The sequence below is a fragment of the Carettochelys insculpta genome, chromosome 14 (genome assembly GCF_033958435.1).
Source record: "Carettochelys insculpta isolate YL-2023 chromosome 14, ASM3395843v1, whole genome shotgun sequence".
NCBI lineage: Eukaryota > Metazoa > Chordata > Testudines > Carettochelyidae > Carettochelys > Carettochelys insculpta.
This window is the reverse complement of record NC_134150.1, coordinates 24,257,949-24,279,650: the sequence shown is the minus strand read 5'-3', so window position 1 is coordinate 24,279,650 and position 21,702 is coordinate 24,257,949. Positions and strand designations below refer to the sequence as shown.

General features: G+C 42.3%; 1 protein-coding gene across 1 annotated transcript in view; it reads right to left on the bottom strand.

The window, feature by feature from the left end:
* Positions 1-2,623: 2,623 nt before the first annotated feature.
* Positions 2,624-21,702, bottom strand: part of WDR88 (WD repeat domain 88) — a 29,119-nt gene continuing 10,040 nt past the window's right edge. The window contains exons 5-11 of the mRNA XM_075009131.1: positions 21,203-21,341; positions 16,831-16,960; positions 15,421-15,605; positions 13,456-13,538; positions 9,074-9,142; positions 8,562-8,654; positions 2,624-3,108 (exon numbers count right to left, since the gene is read on the bottom strand). Coding sequence (XP_074865232.1) covers positions 2,971-3,108; positions 8,562-8,654; positions 9,074-9,142; positions 13,456-13,538; positions 15,421-15,605; positions 16,831-16,960; positions 21,203-21,341 — 837 coding nt within the window. The 3' untranslated portion in view covers positions 2,624-2,970. The remainder of the gene's footprint in view (positions 3,109-8,561; positions 8,655-9,073; positions 9,143-13,455; positions 13,539-15,420; positions 15,606-16,830; positions 16,961-21,202; positions 21,342-21,702) is intronic.

The window sequence follows — 21,702 nt, the reverse complement described above, 5'->3', positions numbered from 1 at the left end:
CCTCAAAAATCAGAGAGGTAGCTGTGTTAGTCTGTAGCTTTGAGAACAAGAAGTCCTGTGGCACCTTATAAACTAACAGATATTTTGGAGCATAAGCTTTGATGGGCAAAGACCTGCTTCATCACATGCATGAGTGGGCGAGGGGGTGGTGGTTTCAGAGGGGTATTTATTTAAAGAATGGGGTCACAGAAAAAGGGAGGGCCAGAGCTTACAAGGTCTATTCAGCAAGGCGGAAATGGCCCATTATCAATAGTAGGTATCAAAAGAGGAAAAAACAAGTCAGATCAGACGGGGGGATATGAGCCATTGTCAGAGACTAATGGCGAGATATTAACATCCAGAGCACAGAAACTGCCTTTGTAAGCTGCGAACCACTCCCAGTCTCTGTTTAATCCTTGGTGAATGGAGCCAAATTTGCAAATAAATTGCAGCTCAGAGATTTCTCTCTCCATCTGATTTTCGAAATGTCCTTGTTTCAGGACTGCCACCCTTAAATCTGCTACTGAGTGTCCAGGGAGATTGAAGTGTTCCCCCACAGGCTTCTGTGCATTACTGTTCCTCATGTCTGATTTATGTCCATTTATTCTTTTACATAGTCTGTTCCTCATTCGACTCTGACAAAGGCTCACATCCCCCTGTCTGATCTAACTTTTTTCCTCTTTTGATAAGTACTATTGATACTGTGCCATTTCCACCTTGCTCAATAGACCTTGTCAGCTCTGGCCCTCCCTTTTACTGGGACCCCACTCTTTAAATACCCCTCTGAAACCACCCTCCCCCACTCATGCATCTGATGAAGCAGGTGTAGCCAGAAATGAACCCCCCATTTGGCCTTTTCTTCCTCTCCCCCCCACTGGGAGAGACAGAGAGAGAAAAACAAGCAGGGGAGACAGGTAGCCTTTGATATCCTGGGAACGCAGGTGTGCTGTCTTGCCCAGCCTCTCTACTATACACAAAAACCAGACAGTGAATGGGCTAGCTAATGGCCACCCTTCTGGCTGATCTCAGTGATTGACACGCCTAACCACTTCCCCAGGAAGAATTGGGAACCCCTGCCCATCACCTCCAAAGGTGCCCAAGTGTCCACAATTCACAGGTGCGAATTGAGCCTTGCACCTTCCCTGGGAAACCTGGGGTTCAAACATATTCCACCCAATGGGCCACTTGAGACCAGGAACAAGCCCACATGACAAAAGGGGTATAAAGGGGCTTGGCAGCCCACCCCCCTTTGAGTTTCAATCACCTACACCTGCTGGCCAGGTCTGGAATTAACTCCCGAGACTGGGGACGCCTGGTTCATATCTACTTCTTCCCGAGGGATTGAGAGAAAGATTCTGGGTCACACCGGATCTAGGAGGCAGGAGTAAGAATTACACCTGTATTACACTTCTCTCCTATAGGAACTGAGGGAAAGACTCTGGTTCCACCAGGTCTAAGAGGCAGGGGTGAAAATCACACCTGCAACAGGCCTTTCTTGTTTACACATTACTTGTATTAGTTTAAGCTAGCTAGTTTGTCTAAAACTTTTCTTAAGTTAAATTGTGTTGTTTCCCCTTTAAAAACTGCAAGTACTAACTTGTACTTTAATCATTTGTCTTAGTTAAATTGTTTCTATCTTTGTATAAATAAAAAGTAACTGTTAAAGCCTCTCTAAGTGTAATTTTCCTCTTGCTGCTGTACCCGAACTAAACACAAACCAAAGAACCCAGCCTGCCCTGGCTGCTTAGCGTAGCTGCTGGTGTGGCATCACCCCCTTTGCCCCACCAGACCTTTAGCTGGCACCTGGGCATCAGCTCACAGCAGGTCTTTGTCCACAAAAGCTTATGCTCCAAAATATGTTAGTGTATAAGGTGCCACAAGACTTCTTGTTGTTCTCAAAGTTACAGACTAACACGGCTACCTCTCTGATTCTTTTACGTAGAGGCTGTCCAGTTTGGCCAATGTAAATAGCAATGGGGCATTGCTGGCACATGATGGCATATATTATATTCGCAGATGTACAGTAAAGGAGCCCGATGGTATGGCTGATGTTAGGTCCTGTGATGATGTCACTGGTGTAGATATGTGAGTAGAGTTGGCAGCGAGGATTGTTGCAGGGGCCGGTTCCAGGCTTAGAGTTCCTGGTTTGTGATTTATAGTGGCTGGTGAGGATTTGTTTAAGGTTGGCAGGCTGCCTGTAGGCGAGGACAGGCCTGCCTCCCAAGGTCTGTGAGAGTGAAAGATCACTGTTCAGGATGGGTTGCAAATCACTGATGATGTGTTGGAGAGCCCTTAGGTGGGGGCTGCATGTGATGGTCAGTGGTGTTCTCTTGTTTTCCTGGCGAGGCCTGTCTTGTAGCACGTGGCTTCTGGGTACCCATCTGGCTCTGTCAGTCTGCTTCCTCACTTCCTTAGGTGGGTTTTGTAGTTTGAGGAAAGCTTGGTAAAGGTCTTGTAGATGTTTGTCTCTGTCTAATGGATCAGAGCAAATATGAATGTTGGAAGCAAGATGATAAAACCTCATCGTCCAAATGCCCTCTACCCATTCATATTTCAAAACCCTTCAGCATTTTCAATTGATGCAAGTGTTTTTTCATATTTCTGGCATATACCACTCCATTGTAAAAAAAAAAAATCAGTTTTATTCTACACAATTTAAGGACAACTCTCAGCAAGTTACACAGTCTCATATTTGTTACAATAACCTTTAGGGTATGAGTATAATTTTATTTTCTTATACAATGTGCATAGATTTAAAATCCTTGGACTTGATCCAGTCATCTGTCACACGGAAACTCAGTATGTATATTGCACAGGTATATAATGTATTGGCATTTTTTTTAAACACTGATGTCACTGTATGGCATAGAGGTATGGAAGAAGTCCTTGGCTTTGTAGGTACATGCAATGTATACTGATAATCACAATTATGAATAGATATATTCTTAAAAACTCAAAAGGTATTTGCACAAATAAGCTGTTGAGAAGAATTTAGAGATCAGGCACTTCAATAGGAGGCAATGGCAAAACACTTCTCGAAGAAGCAGCCAGTCGACAGAATACACACTTGGTTACCTCTTCAGATTCATCACAGTATAGGAGTGAGAAAGGTTTTTCACATTCTTCACACTGATTTAAATGTAACATTAAAAACAACAAAAAGGATGTTAGTTAATCATATGTGCCAGACATGAATCATCTAACAGTTGATGTTCAAGTATAAACATGCAGGCCTGATTTTCAAAAGTGCTGAGCACATTCAGCTCTTACTAGCTTCAAACAGAGCAGTGGGTGCTCAATACTCAAGACAATCAGGCCCACGTGCAGTCATTGTGCAGGAAGTTTTCCTAAATTGACTAGTGTCTTTCTGTAATTTGTGATACTGCTTTAGCAAATGTATTGTTGTTAAGTTATACTTGACTGGAAGTGTGATAGCTTCTACAAACCAGGAAAGATGAATTCTCTTTCCCAATCTCATAAATTATTTTGCTGGACTTAAAACTGAACTGTCATCAAAATTTCTCCCCCCACCCTTAACCACTTATAATTTCATACTTCTTCTCTTCCTTCTTTTATAAACTCACTGTTTATGCTTACTAGGGAGCCACACATTTTCAGTTTGTTTTGCTGTTTTTTATTGATTGTTTATCATTGTATTCAACAGCTACCCTGACCCAGTGCTGTGGATTAAATTAAAAAAAAAATATATATATAAAAGAAACAATAACACCACCACCCAAATAATTCAACCAAAACACCTCTTATGTAATAAAATCAAAATACAGAAACACTGGTATGAAATCCTGGCACTGAAATCAATGGGAGCTTTTTCATGGACTTTAAATGGAGCAAGATCCTGCCCCACTTCAGGTATTCATGAATGTTGAATCTGCTTCTGATAGATAACACAACATTGTTTCCCTATTTATTATGTGGAAATCTATTCACAGAAAGAAACAGAATGAAGCAAGTGTTCTCTTTTCTAAGTGATCAATATCTTTTTTCAATATCTTTCTAACATTCCAGTGTTTTGTTTTGTACAGCCTTCCTTTGTATTTACAAAAGTTCTGTCAACTGATTTTATATGAATTAAAAAATATTTTTTCAATTCGGTCACAAATTTACTTTTAAGTTTAGAAAACTGTACTGGCTGGTTTTCATAATATGGAATTCAACAAGAATATCAATATAAACAATAGTAGCTGAAAAAAATAAATGTGAAAATAGTTATGTTTGGATATCTTTTTACTTTGATAATTTGCTGCAGACAAACAGGAAAAACAGTCACCTAACTTTTAATAACTGTTCCTTGAGATGTGTTGCTCATGTCCACTCCATGAGAGGTGTGCGCACAGCCATGTACACAGTTGTCAGAGATTTTTCCTTACTGGTATCCGTAGGGCTGGCCATCGCATCCCCTGAACTGATGCTTCCATGCAGTAGTGTATTAATAGAGCCCAGAGCAGATACAAAATCTGTATCTGCATTCACATCCATATCCACAAAAATGAGCCACAGGTATCCTCATCCATATCCATGGATGTAGATACCTGCAGATATAAAGCAGATATCCAAAAATTTGCAGAGTTCTATGTACAAAATTTGTATCCTCATCCACATCCGCATCTGCAATGAACTGTGGCTATCTGCATCCATATCCAAAGAAATGAGTGGCAGATGAGGACAGCCATGGATTTGTAGGGCTCTACATATTTGGCATTGCCAGGCCTACACCCTCTGTTCCTTCTTGCTGGCAGCTCCAACTGCAGAGGGGGAGGGCAGGAAATGGAATGGACATGAGCAACACATTGCAAAGAACAACCGTTACAAAAGATAATGCAACCGCTTATTCTTCTTTTGAGCGCTTGCTCATGTTGACTCCATTTTAGGTGACTCTCAAGCAGCATCCAAGGATGTGGGCTCAGGGTTCACAACTCAGTGGCCTACAGTACTGCCCTGCCAAAACCAGCATCATCCCAGGCCTGCTGGATCAGTGCATAGTGGGATGTAAAGATATGAACAGGTAGCAGCTCTACAGATGCCCTGAATAGGTGCATGGGCCAGAAATGCTGCAGAGGAGGCCTATGCCCTGGCAGAATGGGCAGTGACAATCACTGGAGGTAGCACCTTCAGCTGGTCAGAGCAGAAGAGAATGCAGGCTGTGATCCAAGAGGAAATTCTTTGAGTGGGTAAGGGACAACCTTTCATTATGTCAGCCACCACGATGAACAATTGCCTCAATTTACAAAACAACCTGGTTCTGTCAATGCAGAAGGCTGGAGCCCTTCAGACATCTGACACACAGAGCCTATTCTCCTCCTCTGATTTATGCAGTTTTGGAAACAAAACCAGTAAGTAGATGTCTTAACTCGACTGAAACTGAGAGACGACCTTAGGGAGAAAAGCCAGGCAGAGCTGTCCTGTGCAAAGGCAGGTCAGGGCAATCACCCAAAGCTTTTTTTAGGGGGTGGAGGGAGGATGGGAGAGGGACAGACGGCACAGAGCCCACAGAGGCCACCCAGCAGGATGAGTGGGGACCTGGTGCCAGCAGCAGGATTTGGGCCTGCCCCTGTACTCACCAGCAGCAATAGGAAATGAAGTAACCTGGCCCCATCCTGCTCTGCCCCACCAGATCCCAGACATGTCGCTTGGATGAGGGGGCTTGCAGTACGGGGTGGATGGAAGCCATGAGAGGCGGGGAGCAAGGGCTTGGGGCTATGTGGAGGGGTCGTCTGGGCCCTGCACCCTCACCCCACCAAAGATGACCTTGATGTTGGATGTGGTCTGAACTGGACTTTGTCCTTTGTGACAGGGTCAGGCCAAAGAGCAACAACAGCTGGGGGTGGAAAGAGCTCAGAAAGGGAGAGAAGGGCCAACTCCCTTTTTAATGAGAGATGGATTGCTGCAGGGCAATCAGGAGCAGCTGGCAGGGAACTAGCCCAGGCAGATGAGAACCAGCAAGCTCCACTAAGCAGCCTGTTGAAGCAGGCTGGCAGAAGAGAGTGAGAGAAGGAAGTGGTAGAGGGTTAGAGAGTGAGAAAAAGATAGAGACACCAACACCAACAGCACTAGTTGCTGTGAGCGTGGGATAGCCAGGGAGGGAGCCCAGAGGGAGTAGCCAGACTCCCAACCCAGAAAATAGTTGCCAGCCTGATCCATGATGGAGAAGGCTGACAGCATGAAAGACTGGTAGGGGAAATAGGGGCTCTTGTCACATGTTATAGAAGACTTTGTATGGGGGTTCCAAGGTGAGCACACAAATGTTAGACACTTGCCTAGGGAGTTCCACATCCTCTGGATAGAGGACCACTTGCAGCAAAACGAGAATGCTCTGCTCAGGCAGTCCACCAGGGTGTTCTTGGTACCTGGAAGGTGAGCGGTTATGTGGTGTATGTTGCGCTGCAGATAAAGGTCCCAAAGCCACAAGATTTCCATGCACAGGACAGACAACGTGGCTCCATCCTGCCTGTTATAGAAGACCATGGCCGTATTGTCCATCAAGACCTGGACCACCCTGTCTTGAATCTGAGGTAGAAAGACTTGGCAGGCCAGATGAACCACCCTGAGCTATCTGACATTGACATGAAGGGTGAGATTGTGTCCTTGACATTGTTGATGACCCTGGTCTCAGATACCTTGGACCTGGTATGGGAAGCACATTTGGTCACTTGAAGCACTCAGCATCACTGGATCAATCACAAAGAGAATGACTTCCATCACCACCTCAGGATTACCACCAGGTAAGAGATGAGAGTATTGTCCACAATCCTGATCATCTTGTCTACACAGTGTTGGTTGGGAACACAGGCTGATGCTATGCCTGAAGAGGCGTGAGGCAGAGATGTGCATATCAGACCACATAAGTGCATGTCACCACATAGCCCAGTAGTATCAGAAACGTGTGGATGGTAGTGAGCAGACACGCCTGCAGGCTCACAAGGAGGTCTGTTGTGGCCTGGAACTGAGCCTCGGGGAAGGAGGAAGGCCCTGGCCCCACATGGAGTCGAAGACCATTCTGATTAATTTTATAGGCTGTACTGCAGTTAGCCCCCTGTCTCTCATATCAAAGGAGCTGCCCTTTCTTGGTAACAGGCTGAAGTCCTGGTCCAGTCCCAACAACTGCCTCTACACAGCAGGGCCACTGAGGCCTGGGTCTGTCTGTTGACCTGGTTGGTAAACAATACGGCAAACAGTGCTTTGGCCTGAGGATCAATAACAAGATTCCCAACAATCCTTCCAGGATGGCAACAGATGTCAAGGAGACCACTAGAGGGTGGGTGACTGGTACCTGGGCAACCTCTGTCCAGAAACTGGCTGGTATCAGTGATACAGGGAAAGAGTGTCTCAACTCAGGAGTCTCATGTCTGGTTGGCAGAGACTTCATTGGGAAGCTAGGCCTTCTGATGAGCAAGTTGGGTTGCAGTGCCAGGCAAAGGACACCTGCATCTGCGGTCTGGTGATCAAGGGTGTTCACCAGTCTATGATGCTGCATCCCCATGGGCTTGGTCTGTGCTACCAGAGGTGGAGGTATAGTACCTGAGGAGTGAGTCAGCTCTGGTCTTTAACTTCAGGCACTGAAGGCCCTGCAGTAGGCTGAGATACCTTACCACTCTCTGCGGTGGAGAAAGGGTCCCTGGCTGAGCTCAGGGGTCTGATTGCATCGTATCCCCTTAAAGCCCTGAGGCATGCACATGGCATAACATAGGTCCTTTGCCTGTAGGTCTTTGACCTTTGATGCCAGAGAGCTCCATTTCTTTTGCCACTTCCTGGGACCCAGTGAGAGGGAGTGGTGCCTGGCCAAGTCCGGTGCCAGTGGTGCACTTTGCATCTAGGCCAGGAGTCAGCAACCAAAATAGCAAGAAGAGACATTTTTTTCCAATTTGAAAAATTCCAACTGAATAATTCAAGATTCGATGTGAATATGAGATGGTTCATAATAAATAATGTCAAACAATACTTTTTGTAACCCCTATTATAAGAACAGTGCACACACAATGATTTGTAATACAATACATGATTACCGCAGGACGTTCACAAACTTTTTACATATTCTATTTCCTCACACTTTATGTGTGTGTTTGCACCACTGTTCTCCTGACTTTTACTCCTGAACCTTCTCTCTCTCTGGATGATGCTAGCAGGAGATAGCCAACATTTCATGATCACATATCACTTGCTATTTAGATATGAGTTGTTCATCTTTTGACTTTTAGATGTTCACCATTTATCAAAAATAATCAGGAGAATTTTTTTTTAACTTTGCAATTATAGCACCGGGAGCCACAAAGAAGTCCTTACAGAGCTGTACAACGCCAGAGCCACAGGCTGCAGACACCTGATCTAGGCCAGTCCACCCAGCTCAGGGTCAGATGAAGATGGTTCCAGAGTGGTATGCAGGGTGGCTTCCATTAGGAGAACCCTCAAGCTGATGTCCTGTTCTTTCTGGGTACAAGGTCCAAATTTTTTACAAATACAACCTTTGTCCTTCCTGTGGCTCTCTCCCAGACACTTAAGACAATTTGAGATGTCACTTGGAGACTAAAAACACAAGATCATCATCTGTAATTCCACTTAATCCTTACTTGAGCTACTTTTGAGCCTCTTGTATTTCTGCTTTCTATTGCCTCAGGAACATGATCAATCTTTTCAATGTTCCATAATCTCAAAGTAGCATCCTAAAAGTTAGAAACAACCATTAGGATATGTATTTACATGTTATCACTGGTCAAGCACCACAGCAAGCTGCAGCATTTGTCCAATGTACTATGGCCACATCAGTCACACAAAGCATAAATGACTCTACTTATAAGCCAGAAACACTTTTTGGACCTAGGCTGGAAAATATGTTTAAAACTGTCATTACCTTAAAAACAAAAAATTATCTCACTCAGCATAAATATTCTTAGTAATCATAGAAACTGAGTAACACCATATATGTACATCTACATATAAATTTTTTTTGTAATTGCTTCTCAACTAATCAAAAACAAATGAAAGGCTGTGTGGGTTAACTGCTGCACTAAGTTATAATTTTTCTAACATTATATAGCGTAAAATAAGATTACAAATTAGCATCCAATATCACATCTGTTACCTTTGAGGAAGAAAGGATCCATTTCTTGTTGCTGCTAATTGCAACATCAGTCACCCAATCTACATGACCCTGTGGAAAATCAAATTGTAACTGTAACCCAAAAGAAAAAACTATTATTTTTTTCAATGAAGGAAATAACTGTCTTCAAACATAAATCCATTGTGGCAGCTCCTCCTACAATAAGCAAAATCTCCATGCATATTCACTCATCCTTACTCAGAAGAACAGCTGCTGTTAGGTTCATCCTTTTCAGTACACATTTGACACAGCCAGATTCTCTATCCAAGATTTGTGGAAGCACAGCATGTCAGCTAGTATTGTAGTTCTCATGGAAGCAGTGCTGGCCAGCTAGCATGATAGTCAGGGCCTTTTTTCCCCACCTTTTCTGCCATCCCTTTTTTCTGGAGCCACCATATTGGAAGCCAGCTGGGTGGGGTGGCTCTTAAAGGAATCATTTGTGCCTCCCACTGCTCACTCTGCAGGCTCCCTGCCCTGCCTGGCTCGCTGAAAGACTACCACTAGATTTAAGTGGTTTAACAGCAGCAGGAGGGATCTGGACATTAAACTGATTAAAATGATTGTGAGTTTTCAGCGTGGCAGAGTACTGAGAGCAGCCCCTGCTGCGCTGCCAGAAGGCTTGGCCAGGAAGAAGCAGCAGCTGCACATGGAGTTCCTGTGCAAGCTGGTAAGTGAGTCCTAGGTTTGGATGGGGGCAGTTTGGAGGTGTGCAGCAAGGTTAAACCTAGGGGAGGTTGGGGCAGTGTAGCGGAGTTGGGGGTTAAGCGTGGGCATGGTTTGGGGCTGCATAGAGGCGGTGGGGGTGAGGGGTTAAGCCTGGTCATGGTTTGGGGCCGCACAGGGTGTTGTAGGAGAAGCTCTGATCTGTACATCTAAAAACTTGTTACACCTCCTCTCCTGTCTCTCACTGAATGCCTGGGATATGGCTCTCCCTCCACCCTCTCCTGGAATGTGTGTTGGGATGAACAGGCTGTCTAAGAAGCTGGCAGATCAGCAGAGCTCCAGGTAGACAAAGTGTCTGAGACCCTGATCAGGCAGCAACCACGTGCTCAAGACATGGACGCTCAGCAGCAGAGACGTTGATCAGGGAGCAATCACATGCCCCATGCATGCACATGAGGTGGGGTTTGACCAGCCAGACATGGCCAAGTCATCTCCAGCCACAGACCCAAAGGAGCAGGTCCTTAAAAGGGGAAGAAGCCAGATGCTCAGGAGTGCGCTCGCAAGATTGCACCTCCCAGCAAGGCCCTTCACCCAGACTGCCTGGCAGTGGTCCACTGCATTGCATTCCATCTTGCCAAGGGAAGACATCTCCAGTGATGTGCCTGTCCTGAGAGACGCCTGACTTCTCCAGTGCCTGGGAGCGTGAGTATGAATGTGACCCCTTCCCCCACCCCTTTCCTGAGCTTAGTTATCATTGTAATAAATGAGTTGCTTTCTGCCAAACTCTGGTGGGTCATTAGTCCTCCCTAAGCTTAGTAGCCAGCCCAATTTTGGGTAACACGGGAGGCAAGCCTAGGGGTGGTCTGGGGCCATATGGGGCAAGAAGGGGGTTAAGCCTGGGCATGGTTTGGGGCCATGTTGGGGAGATGGGAGATAAGCCTACTGGCAGTTTGGGGGGTTAAGCCTGGGTGCAGTTTGGGGCCATGGGGGGGGATTAAGCCTAAGGGCAGGATGGGCCATGTGGGGGGGGCATTAATCCTAGTGGTGGGAGGGGGCAGTTTGGTGCCACATGGGTGGTTAAGCCGCCAGGGTGGTAGTTTGGGGTTTGGGTTCCACCACCTTTTATCCTAGAAAGAAAGCACCAATAGTTATTTTTGGTTCCAGGCCTCCTTGCTAATGATATATATGGGCTGGGAGGAGAGAAGAACAAAACGAGATAGAATCACAGAGTCATAGAATGCTAGGACTGGAAGGGACCTTGAGAGGTCATCAAGTCCAGCCCCCTGCTCTCATGGCAGAACCAAATACTGTCTAGACTATCCCTGATAGACATTTATCTAACCTGTTCTTAAATATCTCCAGAGATGGAGATTCCACAATGAGATGTTTTCTAGTGCACACAGCATACAACAATTTGAAGATGTGGTTAAGACAACAAAAAGGGGCAGAGCTCGGAGGGCTAGCCCCAGTCTTTCTCCACTTCAAGGGAAGGAAGATAACTCAGGAGGCAGGCAATTGCAGGGGTTGTTTCTGCTTGCTGCTGTATAGTTGATCACTGAGCATGCATGGAGATCTGCAATAGTATCATTAGGTCTGCGACCACAGGAAAAGAATCAAGCTAAATCTAGAAATGAAGATATAAGCAGTGTTCCCTCTAAGTGAGCGCTTAGACAGCCACCCAGGAGAAATTCAGGTGATGCTCCACTGATTAGCAGAGTGCCCACAATCATGTTCCTTGGGAGTCAAGGGCTTGACTGGCACATTTGGCACTTATCACAGCCTGATGAACTTGCCCAAAACAGTGAAGACAGGAGTTGTGGTGGTCGCTCATCAGCATAGATGTCAAGCAGCAGTTACACTGCTTGAAGTCCTCGTACTTTTTCATGGTCCAATCCCTGGAACGGGGATGGAGAAAGAAGGAAGACCCTTCTCTACCCGCTGACTGCCTAACACTCGCTAACTAGAACACACAACTAGTTTAAGGCTTCTTCTACACTTGCACCCTCCCATCAGAGGTGGCATGGTAATGAGGCAATTTGAAGCAGGCTAATGAGGTGCAAATGTGCATATGCAGAGCCTCATTATCATAATGGTAGCCGCATGCCTTTCAAAGTGCAGACTTCAAATTGCAGATTAACAATGTAGATAGGAGCAGCTTTGAAATAAGTGCCCCAGTTCGACATCCCCTTACTCCGGTCGAAGTTGGGTGCTTATTTCAAAGCTGCCCCCATCTACACTGTCAATCTGCAATCTGAAGCCTGCACTTCGAAATTCACATGGTCGTCATTGTGCTAATGAGGCACTGAATATGCACATTAGCACCTTATTAGCCTGCTTTGAATTGCCTCATTACCATGCCACTTCTGATGGGAGGGGGCAAGTGTAGAAGCAGCTTAAGAGTACTATTTACAACTATGTACACGACAAAGATCTAGGGAGTTTTGGCATGGCCACAAAGCACCCCGCCACAGGTCTAACAGCCTGCACTGGAGGTAAGAAGGAACTGAGGGGCGGCTGGGACTGCAGGGTCATATATAGGACTCCACATCAGTGCCACTCCAGGAGGCTTCAAAGCCAACTGGACAGTTGTCCACATGCACACATTACTTGAATAGATATGAGCAAGCACTTGGTGAAGAATAAAACATTAAACTCAGTTCTTGCACATAACAGATGCAGTGACCAGAATAACAGATACACTGAATTTCTCTGCTTTCCCAGAGTAGCTGTGCAGCTACTGTATTCTGCCCTTGCTACCGGCAATGCGTGTGTATCTTTGGCAGTCAATGTGCAGCACATGGCTTCAGACCAATCTTAATGTCACCAAAACTGGATTAAGGACACCATATAATAAAGAGCTGTACTCTTAGAGGTAAAATCCATCATGTCCACAGCTAACATCTAATCTTTTCAAGTCAATAATCGAATTGCAATGGTACATTTTGAAGGGCCTTTGACAATTTATACCATGAAGTCCCAAACTTCCTAGCTCTTATGTAGCAAAATGTGCTTCCTCCACAGACACCACCTTGCTGCCTCAGGTATGAGAGAGGGAATGAAGAATGAGGGCAGACACTGAACATTGACGATAAAGAAAATTTCACACAGCTGCCTCATTTACTGAGCACCATCTACACTAAACACTGAATAAGAAAGTACTTGATCATGTACCTGTAATGAAAGATGCATTATAAAGAGTTATGGTTGAACAGGTAATCTTAACTTTGGCATTTCCTGACTTTTGAGTGCATCTTCTTTGCAACTTTAACTTTTTTAAAATACAGATCACTATATTATATGGATCCATACATATATAAAAAGGGATGTAGCATTTTTAAATGTATGAACATACTGACCAGTCTCTTACTAGGGGAAATTTATGATCTTCCAAGGTAAATATGCTATTCTACATAATGCAGTTACTAACACAACTGAAGCAGTAAGACAGAAATCTAATCTAGGAATATATCTGACAAAGAAAATAGCCTTGCTGGTAATTATACAATAATACGTGTCCCCAGGAAATTACAGTCACACAGAGTGTATTACAGACTCTTGTCCATGTCTATGAGGATTAGGGTCGGGGAAGAGAGAGAAAAAGACACACGTGTCAGTTAATGTAAACAGATATGCAATTTTCACATAAGCAGTGCAACTGTATAGCTTCTAGGTAAACTAGCGACCAAACAATAATTTAGTACCTTTAATGCTAGTTTTTTATATCTTGCTCCTGCATTCCACAGAGCTACAGTTTTGTCATATGCTCCAGATACCACAAGAGATGCTAAAATACAAAATTAGATTCCATATTATTCTTCTGTTTTTTCTGTACAGAGTGACAGAACAAGCTCCATCCACTTTGTGTTAGACAGTTAACAGAAGGTAAATAATGCACTGGTAACACTCTAGCAAGGTAGTGAAAGTCCCTGAAGTTTTTTTAAATGAGTAGGAACATCGGAATAAAGTTAAATTATGAAAAATACAACTGAGTTTACAAAAAAAGGTAAAAGAAAATGCTGACAACTTGAAATATGAGGAAGCTTTTAATTTTTAAAATTATTAAGCTGTTGCCAGCAAAGCAACCAAATTTATTCATTATTATAGCTTTTTATTTTACTGGTAAGTTTAGTACTTGCATCAACTGGGAACCAGTGGCTTAAATACACTTCATTCATAGGGGCTTCAAACCTTTCCGGAGGTAAATCTATTTCATTGACTCCAAAATACAGCATATTCTTTTTAAATGGGGCACAGATAGTGTGGGAAAATGTCAAGAAAGCTTTCTTGTAATGATCTCCCTATCACCTTTGCATTGAGTAGAATAAAGATTTTTGAGTAGAATAAAGATTTTTGAACCAGAGGTGATATTTCCAACCACAAACATTCAGAGGTCTATCTGCAAGTCAACTACTATCCCATGAATGCTACTGCCCAACTAAATTTGTGCTATCACCTTGGACGTTCCCGTGTGTAGTTTGGGATTGAAGTCACTGAACTGAGAAAACTTGGTTTAAAGGGATGACAAGATGAAAAGGGGTAAGTACTTTAAAAGAAGTCCACAGAATTATAGAATCCTAGGGCTGGAAGGGACCTTAGAAGGTCATCTAGTCCAGCCCCTGCCTAAAGCAGGATCAACCCTGACTAAACGGCTATACAGACGGGAGGTTCTGAGAGAAACAGCCACTGAGGACACAAAGCTTTGTAATAACCAAGCAGAGTGAAATGGAGAGAAGACATTTCAATATAACAAATGTGTGGTGTTCTCTTTAACTCTGTAATAGAAATATCACAGGCAAATGAACACAATCATTCAGCTTCACAGCTTATTTAGCCAAACATGTAGTTTATAACCTGGGATATGGAAGTATTAAAATATCAACCACTTTACACAGTCATAGTGCTCTATTACTGTATCTCTCAAAATACCATAAAGATATTTTTCTGAAACATTGGAAAATGTTGAATGAAGCAGGACAAAACTTTACTCATGGAGGTACTGACTACAGACACAGTGACATCCTCTCTCATTCAATATGCTTAACAGTAATGATATATAGCATTTACTTTATATGGGCTGCATCTACACTACAAAAAATAACTTTGAAGATGCTCACTTCAAAGCACAACTTCAAAGCTGAGCGTCTACAAGTTTAGCTTCAAAGTAGGGCAATATTCCATTCCCGGGAATGGAGTAAGGACTTCAAAGTAAGGGAAAAATGTGTGTACTCTCTACTGGCTACTTCCAAGTAGTGCCTAACTTCGAAGTGAGTTCCTAGTGTAGATTCACCCATGGAGTTTTATATTTTCAGAGTGCCTTACAACCATTAACTAATATCAGATGAATAATAGCAAGAATTTAGTCTGTGACGTAGCTCAATATTTTGTTTCTATTATCTATCTCAATCACAGTCTTTTTACAGTAAATCTCTGATGATTATATCAATTAAGCAGCGTTTTATATGCCCAAGTAAGGCAGAACACAGCCCATCAATTTCAGTTTACTTATATTACGTAGGTGGCCACTTAAATCAGAATGAAAAACATTACATTTTGAATTTGAGAAATAAATTAGTCATATGGTTGGTATGTGACCCCCTGTGACTCATCTGAAACATCCTACACATATATGCTTAAAGATGTGTATAATGGTATTTAACATAACTCACCATCTTTGCTAAAAATGCAGGAACTAACAGAACCTTCATGGCCTTCATTCAAGCAAACAGGTCCATGACAACGAAACTCCCCTGTTTTTATATCCCATATTTTTAAGGTTTTGTCCCAAGATGCTGTGCACAAGTAATGACCATCTATGGTAAAGCAGCAGTCTGAAATGACATTGGTGTGTGCCCTGAAATACACACGAAAATGACTGCAATGGGATAGTGTGATTTTTAAAACTGTTAAAATGCTATAAAGGCTTGATCTTGCAAGGTCTGAATACTCTGGCCCCATCTAGTGAAACACTTAAGCACTTCCTTAGTTTTTACCATCTGAGTAGTTTGGTGAAAGCCACTGGAATTGTTAGTTTGCCAAAGATAAAGAATGTGATTAAGTGTTTTTCTGGATGACATCATAGTGTTCAAAATCTCATAGGATCGAACACTAACTGATTTTAAAGTAAAGGTTCATCACCTGTTTGTTGTCACACAAGGGCTGTGCCTATAGTATAGCCCTTCTTTGAAGGGGGCATGGTAATCAGCTTGAGCAGAGAATACTAATGAAGTGCTGCGATGAATATGCTGCACCCCATTAGGTTAATTCTCCTTGCAGCAGCTTCGAAATTGCAAACTCCGAAGCCCTGGCATGCCATGTAGCTGCGGGCACTTCAAAGTACTCACACCAACTTCACAGTGTCCTTACTCCCCAAAATATTGTTGTGTAGGTACCCTTACTCCCCAAAAGTGCTCTTTCTCCCCAAAAGTTGTGCAGGTACTTCAAAGTGCCCACAGCTATACAGCATGCTGGCGCTTCGAAGTTTGCAACTTCAAAGTTGCTGTGGGGAGAATTAGCCTAATGAGGTGTTGCATATTCATCGCAGCACTTCATTAGTATTCTCCACTCAGGCTGATTACCATGCCTTCTTCAAAGAAGGGGGCTAGTGTAGACACAGCCACAGTGTAAATAAAATCCTCTGGTTTACAATACACACCATCTTACCAGGCTCGGTCTCTGAAAGGAATGCAAAATGGAACATATGCATATGTACAAGATATATTTAACTTTGAAGGATAAGTCTTGATCTGAGGGTGCACTCACACTGAAATTAGCCAGAGAGAAAACTTATAGTTGGCAATTCCCTATCTAGGATTGGTGACTTCTGAATCTAAAACTCAGATGTGAAATCTGTACCCTTCCTGGAACCAAAAGGTCAAATCTTGAGAGCTTCAAAGCTTCCCTTCATCATTCTGAGATAAACAGATTGACTTCTCTGTCTGACTGGAGCCACCTCAGATGAGAACATAACACCTGAAATCCATTACTGTTCATTTTCCCAATACAAGGTGTAACACAAATGTAACTGATACTTAGTACGTATAAACCTTTCCTAACATAGATACGCTATTTTTACCTACTCATCAATTGCGATAGTGGTGGATTGTGCTATGATGTCCCAAAGCTTTATGGTCTGATCAGATGATACTGAACAGATTCTCTCATTGTCAGGGTCAAAACGACATCTTGTGACTGTGCTTCTGTGGTGATCTGTAATAAAAACCAAAACCAGAATATTTCCTACCTTGTAATTCTGCTTCTCTGAATATGCTATTTTCAATATTGTCAAATTTGGGTCTCAACTCTCTAGTTCAAGAAAGGTAGAACTCCCTAAACTCTTGAGGGTGCTTCCCCCCAACAGCACTGAGCCAGGAGCATAATACACCTTTCCTCCACAGCTGGTGTTATATAAATCAGCTGAACGAACTTACTGCCCTTCAAACCATCCACTCCTTATTAAGATAGAAATGAATGGAAAACCAAACAAAATTAGCCAATAACCTAACAAAGTGTTTGAAAATGCAACCTGCCAAAAGACAGAACAATAAAATATCCAAGTGTAAGAAGAAAAAAATCACCACAAAAATTCCCTTCTGAACTTTCAGAGGAGATGGGTAGACTGAGTGAATATCATATAAAATTATAGCTTCAGAGAAGCATTCTCCTTTCTCTAATGATATCTTCTCGCGAAGATTCTAATTCCCAGAGAGTAAATAGCTCTAGAGGTACCCCAAAAAGAACAATCTCAATAGGTAACAAGAATAAGAAAACAACAATAATGTGAATAAGCAATTAGATCTTGGGCATGAAACACTAGTGGAGGCTTGGTGGTTCCCACCTAACTGTAAGCACTAACATTTGGTCTTAAAAACTTTAAGACCTTAGGGAGATAGTTTTTTACACTATTTTACACTAGAGAGCTGTAGTCCCCAGAATGAGAATTCTGTACAAAAAAACTTTAAAAATATATATATTATTTAATGATGTACTCCAAACTGATTGCAATAGGTAATTTCTAACAATTATTTTAAGTATTACAGAATGTCACGTCAAAATAGTCACTGGTGACTTGAGATTACTCTTTCTGCTAAACCAGTTTCACTAATTGGCTGTGAAAGTAGTAAATTGGATTATATGCAGGCAATCCAAACTTCGAACCCTGGCAGGTCATGAAGTTGATATGCTAGCTAGTTCTTTAGAGGAAAGCACAGCACTTCTCCATTTAAGCACTGATTTTTGACTAAACTCAAGAATAGTATTCTCCAAGCAGGAAAAAAAGACTGCTGTGGTGGTGTCAGTACTGGACAGGTGGATTAAAAACCTTCATCTAAAACAAAAGGCAATTCTGAAATAAAAAGGCGAGCAATAACCTCATAGATCTTATCTGATCTGACTGGACAGTAAGCATTCTTCAAGGACTTGGAGGGGTACTTACACTAAAGTGAAATATTATATAACAGGAAGATTAAGCAGTCCTATGAAACAGCAGACTAACAAATATAAATCTTACGCTTACTACTAACATATTACTAAAGTGAATTCTGTTATGAAAATACTGACCACTCATTGGTTTTGTTATATTATTTGTCAGCTATTCTGCCATGAGAGATACTTTCATGACACACAGTAAAAAAATCATCTTTGTAAATATTTCAAATCAATAAACTAACATCTATAGATGCTGAAACCATATTTAATCTATAAATTAAAGCCATATTAATTTAAATATTAATTTGCAATAGTCTCAAAAATGTGATTAGAATTTGTCTGAGAAATAATAAATTGGAAAAAGGTAAAGGATATTTGAAGTATGCAGACCAACTCAAAATCCATTATACCATATGTAGGATTTTTTATACATGGTAACTATCCAGTTTGTATACAGAACAACGTAATGAAAAAGCCTTTCTTATAATGATGCAGTTCAGTTGAAAGTATACAATAAACTCCAGCAAAAGCAAAACAGTACATTTGAAATTTTATGGAAAACATTAAGTTTTCCTCAGTTATGAATAAATCTTAACTATGTTGTCTTTTGATCAATAACTTTATTAAAACACATCCTTATTCTATGCCTTAAATTAAATTTTAAAATTCAAAGGAGCAGTAGCTTTATAGACTTTGCATTTTTTGCTAAAGAATCTAATGTAAGTCACAAGCTCACCATTACGTCATTTATAAACTTTCAGGCACCGATCTAGCAAAGTACATGATTAAACTGGGAGCATGTTAGTAGCTCTATTGAAGTCATTCTAAACCAATTCTGGTCTGACAGTGTTCCTTTAAGGAATAATAATGCAATTTCAGCAAAGCACTTAAATTATTGTTTAACTTTTAATTTATGAGATTGTTCAAATATTTAGGGCTTGATTCTGCAATGTGCAGAGCATCTTCAACTTCTGCAGGCTTCATTGGGAATTGAAGGTGCTCAGCATATACCAGAGTCAAGCCCTTAAAGATGTGCTGATATGCTTTGCAGCTGAGGTCTCAGCGGTGAAATTGCTTTTAAAAGGGAATTAGGCCTAAAAATCAAAACTACTGTCAGGCTAATTTTGATCCATAATCTAATTCTAATAAAAAGCTATTCTTACAAAGTCTAATAAAACAAAGTCATGGAAAGATTCTTTAAGTGCAATAAACATGCCATTGCAGTGTTAGCATCCCAACATCTGTTATTGTGCAAATGTATTGTGCAAAACCAAAAACTGACTTTAAACCATTTTTATTTTACAGACCAAAGAGAGGAAAATTTTAAAAATCATGCTAAGTAAATTAGATCATTAAAACGTGTAACAAGACAATATGTTTATGTACACAGAGAAAACACACAAGACTTCTTGCTTATTGCAAAGCAATCAGTGGAATTCAGTCTTACAGGTTTTATCTGAGTCCACAAGTAGACTCATGAACCATGTTACTGATCAACCTCTTATCTAATCTCCCTCCAGTTCCTGGTGTTTTTATGGCAGCATAGTCGGTATCCCAGAGGTTTGGGAAAGAAAAATAAAGGAAATAGTAACCCGCATCACAAAATCTGGGATGAAACTTACCCTGAGTCCTATTCAAGCCCCTCAGCCACTTAAAGAGTGCACACTTGGGATTACATGAGCCTTAAGTAATGCAGAATGTTTAACCAGACCTAATAATCTGAGATAAATTCCATCATCAATGCACCTCAAATGCAGCACTCAGACCAAACAACACCAATCTGCTGATGCTGAAAAATCTAAAATTAAAAATCCTCTGAGGCATCTATGACAGAAAAAAACATGTCAACGGGAGAGGAACAAGATAAGGGAAAAGGAAGAGTAAGTGGCAGACTGCTAACCCATATAAATGGTTAAGTACCTTGCAGATACCAGGGGCGTGGCCATGGGTGGGCCTGGCACCACTCACTTACCATCCAAGCTCACCAGGTCCCAGCTCTGCTCTTGTCCCAGTGCTTGCCCTGCTCAGCCCACCCAGTGTTCTTGCCCAGTTTTCCCAGAAGGGGAGTCAGGCCATAGGGTCTTGCTCTGTTTGTTCACCCCAGGCTCCTGCTGAGTTCAGGGATCAGGACTTGCTCCACTCTGATCATCTGGTGCTCCAGCCATGGAGTCGGGTCAGGGACTTGCCCTGCTCCTTCCACCTATCACTTTGCTGATCTCTTCCACCCATCACTTTGTACCCTGACCCCTCTCCCCACTAGAACTGGGCAAGTCCCACAGCCCAGACCCAAACCCCAGCCAGAGCACTAGGCAGGCAGAGCAGGACAAGCTTCTGCAGCTCTAACCCTTCTCCCCTCCCCACCCTGTTTGAGTTGAGTGAGCCCCAGTGTACTGACCTCGCTCCTCAACAGGACTGCCTGGTGGGTGGAGCAGGGCAAGCCCTGAGCCCTGACCCTGGCTCCCCAGCTAAAGTGTCAGGCAGAGTGGGACAAGCCCCCAGATCCCACCCTTCCTCTGGAGTGCTAGGTGGAGGGGATGCAGGTAGGCTGCACTTTTCTTCAAAATACCTCCCCACACATTTTTGTAGCTCCCCAGGCCAGTGTCTATCAGTCTCCACAGGGTTTGGTAGAGTGGGAAGAGGGGAGGATATGTCCCTCATGGCTCCTGCCCCTGCCCTCCTGTCACTGCCCATCCTAAATTGAGGCCCACCCAAGTGTCCTAGTCTGCCTATGCCACTGGCACACACTAATTTGAACACCTGTTGACAAAGCTGTGCAAAGTGTAACTGGATAAAATATTCTAAAGAAAGAAAATCCTGGTATTCTATATTCACTGCCTTGTGGAGTACACATTTGTGATATGCCTTCTTAAATGCTGCTTCCTCTTCATTATATATTGGTTGGTATCCCAGCCTCACAAAAGACTGTTTGAATCTAACTGCTCTTCAGTTAAGCAATCAAAAATTATCTAATCAGATTCAATACTTAAGAAAAGAACAAAACAACATAAAGATTTTGAGTACTACCTTGAACATATGCCACCGTTGTGGCATTTACTGCATCAGTAACACATATAGCATTTTCTATGTCCAAGCCACATACCACATATTTACCATCACAAGAAATATTACATGAAGTTACAGGCCCTTCTTGATCTACAGTCCACTGAAAAAGAAAGTAAATCGTTTTGAAAATCATGCTTTTTGAGATTAGTTATGAGATACGAAACTACCAGTATTTCTATAATAAGTAAATAGGCTTTTTTCTACTGTTTGTTATTTGATGAACTCTGATAGATGTGTGTTTACAGTATTTAAACTTTTTAAAACCCATTTACTATTTTACATTAATGGAAAATTTAAAATTAAATAGCACTGGCCAGCTGAGGTCATAAAAGTGGTAACAAATATTAAACGAATTAATCCTCAGGGTAGCCTTCCAGGTAAGTAATCGTTCTTATATTTTTTTTAGATGAAGTAACTAAGACACATCAATAAATTGACTTGCCTCGTACAGTTAATCACTC